The 11,075-nt window shown below is 35.9% G+C and overlaps 1 protein-coding gene across 1 annotated transcript in view; it reads right to left on the bottom strand.

The window, feature by feature from the left end:
• NOA1 (P-loop containing nucleoside triphosphate hydrolases superfamily protein) overlaps positions 1–10,829 on the bottom strand; it is a 241,888-nt gene extending 231,059 nt beyond the window's left edge. Inside the window, exon 1 of the mRNA XM_089788123.1 lies at positions 10,130–10,829. Coding sequence (XP_089644249.1) covers positions 10,130–10,609 — 480 coding nt within the window. The 5' untranslated portion in view covers positions 10,610–10,829. The remainder of the gene's footprint in view (positions 1–10,129) is intronic.
• Positions 10,830–11,075: the final 246 nt, after the last annotated feature.

Here is an 11,075-nt window from a genome sequence, read left to right on the forward strand (position 1 = left end):
AGCAAGGTGGATCCTAGCCACAGGCCAACATTGCAGAACATGTAGACCTCTTTGATCAACCCGAGGCTGCCTTTTACGCTTTTTGAGGACATGCAAATTTCCATTTTTTAAAAATAGATTGACCATTAAAGGAGGGTATTACGATATTAGATAGTTTTTATTTACTCTCTTCCGTCTTTTTCTAATGGTCACTCTTTTAGTAATGTTTCCACAAACTCCTTCGATTCATTATGGAAACTTTCTTTTTCACTCAACAACAATGTTTCTATTTCCTCTCTCCTGTTCGTTATAGAAACATTCTCTCATATCTTGTATATATAGATCATTTATGCTCTCTATTTAATAACACATTCATTATTTTACCATAATAACATGTGTTAAGGCATGGAAATATGAAGAGTTGTATTTGAAAATAAAAAGTTATATTTTTTGGAACTTCACGTGATCTTTGGTTGGAATGTGAAGAGTCTCTCTTTATGTTATTTATATTGCATCAAGCGAAAGGCATTGTACACTTGAATATTTTATTATCAGTAAAGATATTTTTGTTCGTGTGGTTGGGTTTTTCCCTTCATTTTTAGAGGGGTTCTCCCATGATATATTCTAGTGTATGTTCTAGCTTTTTTATGTTTTCATTATTGCTGTTTATTTTATAATTTTGGGCAAATATCCAACATGGTATCAAAGTTAGGTTGATAACAGATATAATATTATATCTTCATTGTGAGTTTGTTATATTTGCTCGTTTTCTATTCTTCTTCAAGCACAGTTTTCATTTGGTTATTTGTTATTAGCATCAAATTCAATTTTAAGTTTATATGGGTTTTGAGGCGGGTCAAATGTCTTGTAGTCGATAGCATCTTCCCTTGGTTTTGCTCTTCACCTGTTTGTTGAGAGATGATCCTCATCATCTAAAGTTTTCTTGATCATCATTTGGATTTATTCTTGCAAAGATCTTTTATGTCCCAATTGTTTCTATCGTAATCTAGTTATCTCGTTTCACCATGTTTGTAGAGCTTTAAGGAAATCGATTATGTCTTGGCATCATGCATAGGTTTATGGGCATGTTGTCGCTCTATATCATTCATTTATGTTTTGAAAGGTGCCAACAATTCATGAGATGCAATTATTGGATCATGAGGATGTTGTTTGGGCTTTGTAAAGGTTTCCCTTTCCTCTTTCATCGCGGTTCAAGGGTCTCATCTAATTCAAGAAAAATAGGGATGAATCTTATTGGTTGTGCTCATCTTTTTCCGATCATCGTAGTCCCTCTATCTTATCCATCCATCCCTATTTACGGAGGTTTCTATTGTGAATGAAAATCTTTATGATCTCTCATTTAATTTTTAGCATGTGCTTCAATAACCCTTTTTTGGATGGAAGTCGCTGCTTACATTTGGACCCTAGATTGTACATAGCAAATAATTGTGTAGGTCTCTTGGATTTGCCGTCTTTTCATCCTCTTCATTCTTTTGTCTCCTTCTAATTACTGGAGATTGTTGTGTCTTTGTTGCTGGCTTTGTTTCTTCTCCTTCCGTTTTGGTTGATGGCGGTGATATGATGTCATTTGTTATAGAATTTCCTCGTTAGTTCATGAGATTCTTCTCTTCTTGGCACAAGGTTAAGATGTTAGAATTGGTTTTATGGTTGTCATTGTTTAGTGTGAATTATCCTCGCCTTTCACATTTGTATTATTGTCTCTATTGTAAGGAGAGTCAGATGCTATTGTATATAGCTCAATGTTTTTCAATCTATTTTACCGTGATGTTTTGGTTAAGTATCAAGTTTTTTTTAATTCTGTTTCAGGCTTATCTATGAAATGTCTTTTGAAAAGGATCCATTCCTTCTTTGGCTTTGTTATGTTAATCAAATGTTAACTTTACCAGGTTGAGCTATATACCTGATGCAATGCAAGGCACGAGAATCCCCAATGGAGATGTCCTAGCCCCCAACAAATAACCACACAGCGGAAACAATACAATAGTGGAAGATCTGATACTAATTCAAAACTCTTTATTCATAAAATAACTACTACATACAATGTGCCCGCTGTAAGGCCTTCCGAGTTACAGCCAAATACAATAGCAATTACAATAACAATTCTGCAAGATCCAACTCAATTCCTATCTAGCGCAGATCTATAACATAATAGCAATCTGGTATAAACCTCCAAGATCTCAAATTGTGCTCGCAAGCCAACAAGCAACCTCCCTGTTTCTAAATCGTAACCACTAGCTCTTCTCCAAATTCGTTATCTCAGCTACTCCTCTACTTATGATATCGAATCCTCCAAATCATGATCCACAATAATGATCCTCCAATCATGATTTCTATGTAAACTCAAGCTCCTTATATAGCTAGCTAAGCCACAAGTCTGCTAGTCAAGCATTTAATTACAATATAGGTCCACCTTGGAAGAGTAAACCAAAACTATAGCAAATATGAACAAAACTCAATAACAAGTTATATTTAGTTCCACACATAACCCAATAACATGTCCCTAACTTAACAAGATCCCATTTCATCTTACAAAACTGCGCAAGAAGAAAAACTCCACACGTTTTGCGAAAACTAGCCGAAAATCGATACCCAAGGAAAACGGCGATATCTCCCAACTCCGAATGAATTAGGACTTCCGCTTTAAACTAAAGGTAGTATTTTAGGTCCTCTTTAACACCTTGAATGCACAATGGCTGATTCATTAAGGATCAAAAGACACACGGCCCGCAACTAGCACGCAAAAAACAAGAAATACAACTCCAACCGCAAGGTAAAACGGTTCTAACTTCAACACGATAACTCCAATCTCTATGCGCACATAAGGAAAGGTTCAAAACCATGTCTCAAACATATCCCTAACCTCGCAAACCATAACTCCACAACTTAAGGGTGAATCCCCATCATACAGGATTGTTGACTTCCCTAGGATGCTCTTGCATCGAACACCCTAGGTGAGAAGAAAAGATGTTCTTACTAGCTCGAAGAACATCTTTCAAGGTTCAACACATAAACCCCAAATTGGTTCTTCACATACATGTCCTCCACAACATCAACTTGTACACTCTTTCCTTTATTCTTCTTTTGCAACTTCTTTTATGCAATTGTCATCTTCACATCTATCTTTGGTGTACAACAGGTTTTCTTTCCACGCTGATCTCTAACCCTTTCAAAATCCTTCAACTCAACTTGGCTACCAATACTCAAGTTCCTATTGAGCTCTCCATTCTGCAAAGGAATCAAGGAATGCTTCCTACCACCCTTCTCAACCATAAACACATTCTTAACACAATCAGGCACAACCCTGCAATCATACTGCCAAGGTCTACCAAGTAATATGTGACAACTACTCATGTCCATAATATCACACAACACTTGATCCTTATACTGCCCAATCCAGAAATCAACGTGACATTGCTCCCTCACTTCCAAAGCATGTTCATCTTGTAACAAGCCAATCCTATAAAGACAAGGATGTCTTACCCTCTTCAAACCAAGTTTCTAAACCATCTCTTCTACAACTAGGTTATCGGTACTACCACCATCTACGATCACATTACAGATCTTACCACCAAACCTACAACAAATCCTGAACAAATCCCTCCTTTAACAAGGTTCCAATGTCCTCTTTCCAAGCAACACTCTTCGAATCAGCAAGTTATCCCCATCCATCTCAGGTTCATTTACTGAATCTTCAGCTTCTTGCACCATAGCAGTTCTTCTATCACCAGCCTTAGGACATTCATAAGCTCTATGTCCTTCTTCATGACATCGGTAGCAAGTACCCTTAAATGCACCTTTGTCTGTTCTCTTCCTCTGTTCAACAGGTTTTGGTTCATCTACAAGAATTTGTTTGTTCTTCACCAAGTGATCCTGCTTCTCCTTTCCTCGAGGATTACCTTGATGTCTCCTCTTCAACTTCTCTTCTGCTTTCAAAGCATACTGATAAGCATCCTCAACCAAAGTAATATTCAGCATACCAACCTCATCCTGAATATTAAATCTTAAACCATTAATATATCTAGCCACCTTTTCCTTAGACAATCCTCTATTTCCAAACCGAATAGTCAACTTGTAGAGCTCCTCTGTAAAATCTTTCATAGTCATATCCTTCTACTTCAGATTTTTTGAAATTTCTTAAACAACTCAAGTTCATAATCAATAGGAATGAACTTAGCCTTCAATTTAGTCACCATCAACCTTCATCTAGTGATTCTCAATTCTCCTTCTTCTCAATCTCATTGAAATTCTTTCTACCAAAGAGCAACATGTCCTTTCAACTTAGTTTGTGCCAACCTCACTCTGAGTGGATCTTCAATATCCTCAAGCTCAAAGTAGTCTTCCAATTCACCAATCCAATCAATCAAGTCTTTAGGATTCAAAATACCTGAAAAATTACAAACTTCCATATTATGCTTCAACTTCAACTGAGATCCAAGTCTAGCAAACTGACCAGCCCTATTTTCAATAGGTCTCTCCATACGATCAGTTCTATCCTCACCACTCAATCTAGAAACCTCAAAGTCTTCAGCGAATTCCTCATAACCATCTTTCGTACTCGCATGCCGAGGTACACCACCTATAGCACTTATGATTTCAGCAATCATGTCACTCTTCATCAGTGCCATCTCAGATCTGAAATTGGCTTTAACCTCCTCCATTTCAGATCTAAAATCTGTTTTAACCTTCTCTGCAATCCTTTCTTCCACAACATCACTAAGATCATCAATTGCCCTAGGGTCCAATCTTTTTGGAGGCATCTTCCAAGATATTTACAAACCCAAAGCAATAATCAACCAGATCAAACCTTCAATGTAATAATCTTCACCCAAAGTCCTGGTGCAAACTGTCTCAACTTTGGCAATCTGTCTACACACTTAGGAAAACCTTTGCTCTGATACCACCTGATGCAGTGCAAGGCAGGAGAATCCCTAATGGAGATGTCCTAGCCCTCAACAAATAACCACACAACAAAAACAATACAACAATGCAAGATTTGATACCAATTGAAAACTCTTTATTCATAAAATAATTGTTACATGCAATGTGCTGGTTGTAAGGCCTTCCAAGTTATGGCCAAATACAATAGCAATTACAATAACAGTTCTGCAAGATCCAACTCAATTCTTAGCTATCCCAAATCTGTAACATAACAGCAATCTAGTAGAAACCTCCAAGATCTCAACTTGTGCTCACAAGCCACCAAGCAACCTCCCTGTTTCTAAACCACAGTCACTAGCTCTTCTCCAAATTCGCTATCTCAACTACTCCTCTACTGATGATATCGAATCCTCCAAATCATGATCCACAATAATAATCCTCCCATCATGATTTCTACATGAGCTCAAGCTCCTTATATAGCTAGCTAAGCCACAAGTCGGCTAGTCAAGCATTTAATTACAATTAAAGTCCCACCTTGGAAGAGTATGCCAAATCTATAGCAAATATGAACAAAACTTGATAAAAAGTTATATTTAGGTCCACACATGACCCAATAACATGTCCCTAACTTACCAAGATCCCATTTAATCATACAAAACCACGCAAGACGAAAAACTCCACATGTTTCGCGAAAACCAGCCAAAAATCGATGCCTGAGGAAAATGGCGATATCTCCCAACTCTGGATGAATTGGGACTTGCAATTTAAACTACAGGTAGTATTTTAGGTCCTCTTTAAGCCCTTAAATGCGCAAAGACTGATTCATTAAGGATCAAAAGATACACGGCCCGCAACTAGCATGCAAAAAACAGAAAATACAGCTCCAGCCGCAAGGTAAAATGGCTCTAACTTCAACACGATAACTCCAATCTCTATGCACACATAAGGAAAGGTTCAAAAACATGTCTCAAACATATCCCTAACCTTGCAAACCATAACTCCACAACTTAAGCATGAATCCCCATCATACAGGATTGCCGACTTCGCTGGGATGTTCCTGCAACATTACCTGTGTGCTTACTTGGTTGAGCTGGTTGCTCAGTTGAGATACTTTCTTGGCTGCCTGTCTATCTCGGCTGGTTGCTTGCTTGTTTGTGCTAAGTGTTAGTCAGATTACCATGTCAGATTATTAAGCCATGTCAGCTGCTTAGTTTGCCTTAATGCAATGTCAATTGTTTGTATAAGTCAAAAAGGTTCAATTTTCTCTAAGTAGTAAACGTAAAGGCTGCCTTAATTAGAGTCAGGAGAGGTTTCTGGAATAAAAAGGGAGGAATCATTTTTATTTATGGAGCAATGTCCATTAAATTGTGGCGGTTTTCCAATTTAAATGTTTTTTATGCATTTTCTCCATGTTTTGGATGGGTTTCAGATTTGTCTGATAGTTCTGAACAGTAATGACTGTGCAGTATAAATTATATTTGCGAGAAATGAGTATTGGTTTTAAGGATATTATGCTAGAAATATGTTGAGTTGAACTGGTATTGACAGGTTAGCATTTATTGCAACATTTTGAGTGTGGCGGCTTATTATTTGTCTGTTTTTTGCAACGACTAAGGAATCACCAATCACCTATATTCTGGAATTAATATGTAAATCTCTTGTTTTTAAGTGCTTGTATGAAGACTTGAGGAGTGGCTTTTATGTCACGTCCCCAATATTCGTGCATGTAAACTACATTTAAACTGTCTACAGCACAGGAAGTGGGAAATCTGTTCAGATGTGAGCCTTTTTTTTAATGCATCTGTTAAGAATATTCTCCATGTTTGATATTCTGGAAAGTGTTGGTAAAAAGATTATGGCCACATTCAGTCTAGCAAGTGGTCTGATCATCATGTGAAAGGCAGTCCATATGAAAGAGATAAGTATTCTATATGATTGGAAATAGTGTTCATTTTTTTTCAGTATTTATCTCTTTATGATAGATTAATTTATTAATCTCTCTTGGTTGCAGGATCCAACAAGATAAGGATTAAATATTCAGCGAGAGATGTTGAGATGAGGAAGTTGCTAACTGAATTAAATTAATAATACGTATTTGCATATAAGATTCAGAGGGAGCTTGTGATTCAGCTTCAAAGGGAATTGTTCTTGGTTGAGAGGGAGTCTTTACAGTATCCCATCCTTTCTTATACATGCTTTTAATGTTTGTGGTATTATAGAATTTGAGACTCTTGTTGGAAATTAAGTCTCAGCTGTGATTTTCTTTCTTGTTGATTATGAGTTCTATTTATGGAAAATTATTAAAGTTATAGGGTTAACCTGATAACCATTTCACTTATGAAAGATTCATAGTGAGAATCATGTAGAGAGAGTCCATGATGTCATGACATCAAAAGATCCCATGATGGGAGTTGTAAGTCATGTTGAGAGAGTCCATGATTGTATCATGTTGAGAGAGTCTGTGATAAAATGTTGGTTGTAAACATTACTAACTAGTCATGTTGACAGATTCCATGACAACATCACGTTGAGAGAGTCCATGATGAGCACTGGTTGTGATCCTTGCATGCTTGTCATGTTTAGAGATTCTATGACAACATTATGTTGAGAGAGTCCATGATGAAATTCGATTGTGATTCTTGCAGGTTTTTTGTGTTAAGTGATCCCATGAATTATAGTTTATGAGAATCTATGCGATTAGAATTTGTCATTGACATTTTGGTTGCAGCCTTGTGTGACTGTTTAGCTAAAGATCTCTGTCTTGCTAAAAAGAAGGTTGAAGATTGTAACTGCGATAGAGATCTTTATCTCTTGGCATTAATACCATTATAGTCACCTTCAGCTGAAAAGGACATTTATGATAAATTGTACTATTAAATATACAGACATGTCATACAACATGCATTAAGACATGGAAATACAAAGAGTTATATTTGAAAATAAAATGTTATGTTTTTGAAACTTGACGTGACCTTTGATTGGAATGTGAAGAGTCTCTCTTTATGTTATTTATATCGCATCAATTGAAAGGCATTCTACACTTGAATATTTTATTATCAATAAACGAGATTTTTTTGTTGGTGTGCCTAGGTTTTTCCCTTTATTTTTAGAGGGGTTTTCCCAAGATATAATCTGGTGTATGTTGTATCTGTTTTATGTTTTCCTTATTGCTGTTTATCTTATAATTTTGGGCAATATCCAGCAAAAGAGTCTCATCTATGATTTCTTTTTTATTATAAGCTCTTATTCATGTGAAATTAATAAAGTTGTAAGTACGCCTATGATAACTCTTTCACTTATGAGTGAACATCATGTAGAGAGAGTTCATGATGTCATCACGTTGAGAGATTTTGTGATGGGAGTTGAATGTCATGCAAACATCATATTGAGAGAGTTGGTGATGCTATGTTAAAGATCTCTCTCTTGCTAAGAGGGAGTGTTGAAGATTGTAGCTACAATAGAGATCTTTTTTATGGTTATTATAACCGTTATGGTCACCTTCAGCTGAAGAGGATATTTGTGATAATAATTGAGATAATATTAAATATAGAGACATGTGTCTTACGACATGCGTTGAGGCATGCATATGGAAATACGAAGAGCCATGTTTTGGGGAGTTGAAGGAACCTCCGATTGTAATGTAAAGAGTATGCATATGGAAATACGAAGAGCCATGTTTTGGGGAGTTGAAGGAACCTCCAATTGTAATGTAAAGAGTCTTTCTATTTGTTATATATATCACATCAAGCAAAAAGCATTGTACACTTGAACATTTTATTATCAATGAAGTGATATTTTTGTTGTGTGGCTGGGTTTTTCCCTTCAAGTGAAAGGGTCTTCCCAGAGTAATTTCTGGTGTACATTGTATCTATTTTGTTTTCCTTTATTGTTGTTTATCATTATTTTCTGGGCTCAAACTTAACAGTCCACTTGTGTATGAATTTCATTGGATGAACTTGGACATATTGACTTGGAGTAACTTGATTGATTGAAGATAAATGGGCCCCATCTCAGCATGCTTATCTTGTACATTTCATCACAGTAAAGAGATACCTCTTGATATTCAACATTTTCAAACCTTTGATTGTTGCAATGATGCATATTCCTAAATTGCTTCATCTTCATGAATGTTTTTTTCATCCTCTTTGTTTTGGAAATCTTCTTCTTGAAATCTGATTGCATCTTATGCCAAATTATGTTTCCCCTTATCCTTCTTATGGAGTACTAGTTCTTGAATTCTGGAAATTTTGTCATGTCCCTCGCTCAAATTCTAACTCCCTCTGTTCTGCCTGGTAAAATGCTTTGATTTGAATTCAATTCGCTTTTAACTGTGATGAAGTTGTAATTGTGATCTCTTATTAATGCACCTCCTAGAAAGGGTTGCACCTCTTGATGTATCACATCAACCTTGCCATTCAAATCTTACATTTTTAATTTTGATCTGTTTTGGTCTCCTCCTAGGTCGGCCAGCATGTCCTGAAAGGTTGTGTTGCTTGAGAAGATACAATACAAAGTTTGAATTCTCCCTTCGAAATGCAATTCCAACACAATTTCTTATGTTTTGCTCTTAATCTGGGCAGAAATCTAAAGGCAAATTGGAAATCACTTTGGATCAACTCAAACTGCACTTGATCTAATCAAACTTCACCCTTCATCAAATTTTTTAAATTAAATTCATCTTCATGAGACTTTAGGGTCAATTCATCCTTCATGAAAGTTTTAAATTGATTTCACCTTCATAGAATTTTTAAATAGTTTCACCTTCATGAACATTTAATTGATCTCCATGAAATTTTTTAATTGCATTCATTTTTTCTCCACCATTGATTGGAATATGAAGGTAACCATGAAGGCCTAAGTTCATGAGCCAAGGGGGTTTGTGCATTATCTGTCCGTCGATTTTTATATTTTTTATAATCTGCATCTTCTTTACAATAAATTTTAAATGTTTAACAATTTTAACAATATTTTCTCAGTAGATTGGTGTAGGAAATTGTCTTGCTTCCGTTTGGCTATGATAATGAAGTATTTATAAAATTATAGAATATTATCAAAGAAAAGAATATAGCGGATACGCGAGGGAAACACTTTCAAGCACTATACAAGACCCGCTAAATGAGCACTTTCAGAACTAACTGAGATTACCTCAGGAGACTTCAGCCAATTGCGGTACATTAGCAAAGACTTCAGCAAGTTGTACAAATTATAAGACCTGAATTCCTAAAAAAATAATCCAGCATATAATACTTACTAGTTCATAGGTTTCAGGGGTTAAGTATCCTGGGCTGTCGACTTCCACAGTCTGCAGTGGTGCTCCGCATCCATAACAGCACGGCTTGTTGGAAAGCCCTAGAACGTTCCTCGTTTTTTTCCTCCTCTTCTCCTTCATATCCTCCCTTTTCTTTTTTTCACCTGACGATGCAAAATCACGTCGAGCAAGAGCCCTCTCCAGAAAAATGTCTCCTCTGCTCTTGGTTGAGGTACCGGGCTCATTATTGTCCGCTGCAGCTTTTTCAGCTGCATCTGTTGAAAAATCTTTTGCACGTGCATCTGCTCTAAAGCGCGGAGACTTAAGTTTTACATATCTTGACAGTAATGAGTTGCCTTTGAATGATTTTGGTTGGATAAGGAATGAAATTTCATTAGCATGAAGAGAATGAGGGCGGGAGCAACTCTTGAGGGGGCGAACATATGGAGGAGTGACAATCGATCTGTGATGGGCAGAAGTCATGTTAATGTCGTCCTACAGCGAAAATAGTGTCTACAGATTATAAGCGTTTCCGCAATGACAGAATTGAGTCGCCATTTTATCTTCAGGAGACACTGCTTAAAAGAAAATTTTAACGTTTATCATTCCCATGAAGTAAATGTAGGTGTTGCTAATTTATTTATGTCAACTGTTTAATATCCATGAATATCCCTTTAATGTTAAGATTTAGAAAAATAAGGACAGTGTAACAATATTACACATAATTAGTTATATATTATAATAAATATCTTAAATAAATCTATCTTTTAACAATATTACACATAATTAGTTATATATTATTATAAATATCTTAAATAAATCTATCTTTAAAATTATCAATAGATATCTATTATAAAAATGAATATTTTTATATTTCAATTCATTTTTACACTTACTTAAATTTTTAATTTAAATTCTTTTAAATTATTATTCAACTCTCTTAAGTTTA

The sequence above is a fragment of the Cupressus sempervirens genome, chromosome 1 (assembly GCF_028749045.1).
Source record: "Cupressus sempervirens isolate cs-2001-9-10 chromosome 1, ASM2874904v1, whole genome shotgun sequence".
NCBI lineage: Eukaryota > Viridiplantae > Streptophyta > Pinopsida > Cupressales > Cupressaceae > Cupressus > Cupressus sempervirens.